The 5,167-nt window shown below is 63.9% G+C and overlaps 1 protein-coding gene across 1 annotated transcript in view; it reads right to left on the bottom strand.

The window, feature by feature from the left end:
- Positions 1–466: 466 nt before the first annotated feature.
- Positions 467–5,167, bottom strand: part of TESC (tescalcin) — a 46,300-nt gene continuing 41,599 nt past the window's right edge. Inside the window, exons 7-8 of the mRNA XM_006096568.3 lie at positions 2,571–2,618; positions 467–724 (exon numbers count right to left, since the gene is read on the bottom strand). Coding sequence (XP_006096630.1) covers positions 647–724; positions 2,571–2,618 — 126 coding nt within the window. The 3' untranslated portion in view covers positions 467–646. The remainder of the gene's footprint in view (positions 725–2,570; positions 2,619–5,167) is intronic.

Raw genomic sequence — 5,167 nt, 5'->3', positions numbered from 1 at the left:
CCCGATCAGGTGAGCGTTGGGAGGTGCTTACCTGGGGCGGTCACCTCCCCCCGCGGTGCCAGGTCTACATTGCTGCCACGGACGCTGGGGAACAAGTGCTGGGCCCTGCCGCAGCCCCTTCCTGCCAGGAGGGGCCACAGCACCCCAGCCTGAGCCCTGGCATCGGTGCCCAGCACCACGAGGCCAGCTCGGGCCCCTGCAGCCGCACAGGCTCCAAATGTGCGGCCACGACGCTGAGGAAGCCCACAGCCAAGTCCCCAGTCCCGGGAGCAAGGAGCTGCCTCCTGACTGAATTCCCAGCACTTCTGCAGGGAAAACAGCAGACACGTTACCAAAATGAACCCAACAAGGAGAAAAGTCCCCTCGAACCAGCCTTCGACCACGACTCAGCCGCTTGCTCCTCCGTCTCCGCTGTGCCAGCCAATGGCTGGCCAGTCGTGTGGGCAAGGGACAGACAGGAGCCTTGTTCATTAACAAACCCTGTTCCTTTTTTATTGGAGATAAAAACAGTAAAGTCCCACACACCATGCCCTGTCCCGGGGGCGGGATGAGCTGCGGCCGCAGGCCCCGGCCGGCTGCTCGGCCTCGGGGGCTGCTCGGCCTCGGGGGGCTGCTCGGTGCAAAGTACGGTCTCCGCGGGGAGCGCTCAGTGGCAGAGGGCCATGGTCTCCATGTTAAGGAAGCGGACGTGCATCTTGGTCTCGATGTCGATCCCCTGCCAGATCTGAAATGCACGGAGCGGCGTGAGGGCCTCACACCGACCCAGGCAAGTCCTAAACCATCCCCCCCACCCCACCTCCCTCTGCGGGCCTCAGAGATGTGCCCGCGGGACAACCAGCTGAGCCACCACAGGGAGCTGCCGCTCTGTGCTGGGGAGCTTGCCTCTGGCATTCGTGTTCTCTGAGGTGTCGCCGCAGGTGGTGACTGAGTCCCGAACCCACACTCCCATCCTCCACCGCCTCAGGCTCTGAGTCCCCAGTAAAATGCCGAGACCACCCCCTGTCCCCCATAGCACAGAAGACTGGGGTGTGGGGTGTCGAGTTATCAGAAGCGTTTTATAAACTTTAGGGCTCTGCAGTTGTGAGGTTTCAGTAAGCCTTCATCATTCATTAAAAGGTGACAACAGTCTGGTCTTTATAACCGTCCATGTTCTACACAGACAAGCTCAAAGGAAACGTCATTTCCACCCAAAGACCAGGGCCGTGGTCTCATACCTGGTGCTGGAGACGCCGTCCCAGTGCGGCCTGGCCGGGCTCTGCCAGACCCTCCCCCCCCTCCCCCCCCCCCCCCGAGTCCCACACCGGCTGGGTGCTCGCCAGCTCCTCAGCCACACAGTCCCCCCGCTCCCCCAAGAGGGCCCCAAACGGAGCGAGGGTGGGAGGGATGCTAACAGCACGGAGGGATGTGGTGGGCGGTGACTTCTCACGGGCTCCCTGCTTATGTAAGAACGTCAAGCTCTCAAGCTGTCACCACAGCGTCTCCAGGGACAGCCGGGGGCTGGAAACGGGGAAGCCAAAGCCACAGGGAGGCCTTGGTGCGTTTCTTGCCACTGTCACACGCACGATGCCCACGCGCTTCCCGGGCCCTGCAGCTGGCCTGGGTGTGGGGTGAGGACCAGAGGAAACACCTGGGCCCACGGGAGGCTCTGGCCCTCGCTGGGTGAACAGGACGTTCCCAGGAAAGTTACCTGGGCACCAGGACGGTTCCTGCTAAAGGCAGGTGGCAATGGGGTCACCAAGGAAGCTGTGGAGCTCGGGGTGGGGAGGCGCTAGCCGAGCAGGGAAGGCCCACCTGGCTGGAGGCATGGCGGTGGCCAGCCTTCGGGGAGGAAGCTCGCTTCTCAGGCAAAAAGGAAAGGCATCCCACCTTCGCCTGCCCAGCCCCGGGTGGTGCCCTGGGAAGGCGAAGGAGACCACGGGCCTCCTCGCAGCCTTTGAGCCGGGCATGGGCTGGTGACGGGAGCAGGGCCGGCCCCACTCCATGCACAGTCCCCCCGACTTCCTCTCTTCCTCAACTCCCAGAAAGGCCTTGGCAACCGCGATGCTGGGGTGCTCGGGGCCAAAGAGCCAGTCAGAGGGCCGGGGCCTCATCTCCCTGCAACGGGGTATCTCCTGTCATAGCCGCGAGGGGTCCCAGCTCCCAACTGGGAGTCGTGTGTAGCAGGAAGGATGAGCAAGGCCTGAGTGTCCGCTAGGGGGAGCGGAGAGCCCGCCAGGGAGGCCGGAGGAGCGCAGCCGCCCGCAGGCGCAGGCGGGAAAGCCAGGGCAGGACCACACTCCGGTCGGTCCGCATCTGCACAGACACCCGGAGCCCTGCTTCCCGCTGTGCACTGGCACTGCTTCTGAGAAGGGCGAGGGGCACTGCACCCTCTGTACCCTCCAAACGTTCTGGCCGCGCGGGAATATGACTTTTTCAATAGGAAGCAAGGAAAACCAGTTTAAATTGTTTTAACGCCACGCCCAGGCTCGACCCTTTCCACGGAGATGCCAGTCTCCTGACCAGCTGGCTCCCCCTCGAGTCCCACCTCGGCCACACCCAGGACTCTCCCCCCACCGCCCCCAGACACGCACCTTCAGGAAGTCGTCGAAGGTGATGCCCTCGTACACCTGGTCAGGCTCCTGGGGACAGAGCACAGGCAGGGTGAGTGGCTTCCACCGGAGGCTCAGGAGGCTCTGCCCCTCCCCCCTGCACGCACACCTGCACATGCACATGCACACGCACACGCACACGCACACACACACACGCACACACATGGTGGGGCCTGTTTAGGTCAAGTCACAGAGGGTCATTCTGCATTATTTGTCTCCGGCTCAAGGCCAGTCACCCTGAATCCGACGGCCCCTTCACTGGCTGGAGGGCGGGAGGGCAGGTGGTTGGGAACCCTGTGGATGAGGGTGGAGAAGGAGGCGGGGTGGGCACAGAGGCACGGGCCCTCCTTCCCCACCCGGCCCCCTCTGCCAGGCCCCAGCAGGACACCAATGACACACACTTCCTGGTCCTGCCTCAGCGCCCAGCATCGATAAGAACCAGTTCTAGGCGGATCTGAGCTCAGGCCACTGGGGAAAGGAGCAGGGGGGCGAAGGGCTGGCCTGTGTGCCCAGTGAGTCACCATGATAGCGCCTGGCGGCGACCTCACCTGCCCCATCACTGGCGGTGCTGGCCTCCCGCTGTGACCCTGCTGGGGGCACAGGGGCCTCATGGGACAGCAACTGGGCTCCTGTCGCTTCTGCTGCTGCTCTCAGCTCTGGCTCAAGGGCCCCCGGACACCTCCCCAGCCCCTTAGTGACAGGACAGCCCGGCCAGCGTCCCAGATGCCCAGCCACATAAACGTCACTTGTCCACGGGACTGACCACCGTGCGGCCATTAGAAAAGGGCGACCTATACACACCGATAGGGAAACGGCGCCAAGACACGTACACAGTGGAACCAACCAGCACAAGCGGGAGCAGCAGGATGTCTGCGGACCCTCTGCCCAGCTAGGCAGACCCCCCTGCTGCCACGTGGGGGCGGCACAGAGAGGAGAAGCCGGGCAGTTAACTCCGCAGAGGGACGCAGAAAGCCGGCCAGCAGGGGGCATGGCGTGGACCTGCCTTCTTCCCTCAGGGAGCAGGACGGGCTGAAGGGAGAAGGCCAAGGAGAGACGCTTCTCTTGGGACCTCCCTGGAGGCTGTCCCGTGTGTCTTTAAGGAAGTCTGCGACGTGCCAGGCACTGTCCCGAGCGCTCACCACGGCTGTTCCGCTAACACTGACTGTGCATCCTCGCAGCAGCCCCCCAGGCAGGCCTGCCCGCACCACTTACAGGGAAGGCCCCGGGCAGGGGCCAGGCTGCTAGTCCTGCGGACAGGGCTCTCCCTCTGGTTTCTTCATTGCACTTGGTCTACATTTTTTTAAATGTTATAAATGCAACCAGTCCTCAGATGCCTGTCATGGGCCCAGCGAGAAGTGGCTGTCCTGTCCCTGCGGGCAAGCCCAGTGCCCGGGGCAGCGAGGAGAGCCAAGTACAGACAAGGCCCCCCTGGCCCGGGCCCGGGGCTGCAGGGCAACCTTGGAAGGAAGGAGAGAGAGGGGCTCGGGGAACACCCCAGGCCGAGCCCCCAGCCAAGCAGCGCCCCTCTGGAGCCACAAGAAGCCTCCCCAGAGAGAGCACTCCAGAACGAAGCCGTTGCCATCAGAGACAGGCCTTGACGTCCATTAAAGGGGTGCTGGATCCTCAGTGTGGGTGGCGGCATGGGCACACTCAGCGTCCTCAGAGGCCGGCGGCATTGAAACGCACGCAGCTCGTCTGCTTCTCCGGCCCACGCCGCCACGAAAATGTGACGAGCACAGGGAGGATCCCTAAGTAGACGGTGCTCGGGACACGGCCGGGAAGCCGCGGCTCGACGTGCCCGCTTCGGAGGTTGTGCAGGGTTGGTGCCCGTCAGCAGCTGCGAGCCACGTTTACAGCAAGTGGAGAAAGCTCGCCAGCTGGGGCTGGAGGGCCGGGGAGCGGCTTACAGGCGGTGCGTGCGGTTACATCACATGGGAATCGGGCCGACAGCCGGTGGGCATCCCTGCGCTCCCCGCCGAGGTCACCAGCCTCTGTGGCAATTAAGTTGCTGAGTGGGGTGGTTTCTCGGAAGCCAGTGCCTGCCCTGCGCCCAAGCAGCAGGCAGATAAAATACAGGCCAATAAACCCCCCAGCCCCACCCCCGGGCCGGCCTGGCCTGCTGTGGCCCCTGGGCTCGGGTTTGGGGCACAAACAGCAGATCCAGCAGGAAAACAGCGCCCCCTCCACACACACACACACACGCACACACACGCACGCACACACACACACATACACACACGCAGGCTGTGAACCCTCAGCCACAGGCGTGCACAGCGGAGCTGACATAAACACAGGAGCAGGGCGGGGGACAGCCCAGCAGGACCCCGACCCCCAGGGAACAGTCCATGGAGACGGCCTCGCGCCCTGCCATGAGGTCCCCGGGGCTCGAGCCACAGTGTCAGGATGGGCCCACTGGCCCCCCGGCCCCAGCCCGCCCCCCCCCCCCCCCCCACCATTGAGTGAGCCTATTAAGCACAGCCAAGATCATGGCCCTAAATTCCGGGAGCTCCGTGTCCCTGAGCCTTGGTCCCCACCAGTAAAAACGAGGCTAAGAATCAATACGACGGCGTATGTGAAGG

This window comes from Myotis lucifugus, unplaced genomic scaffold (assembly GCF_000147115.1).
Source record: "Myotis lucifugus unplaced genomic scaffold, Myoluc2.0 scaffold_181, whole genome shotgun sequence".
Lineage (NCBI taxonomy): Eukaryota > Metazoa > Chordata > Mammalia > Chiroptera > Vespertilionidae > Myotis > Myotis lucifugus.
This window is presented reverse-complemented; position numbering and strand designations above follow the sequence as displayed.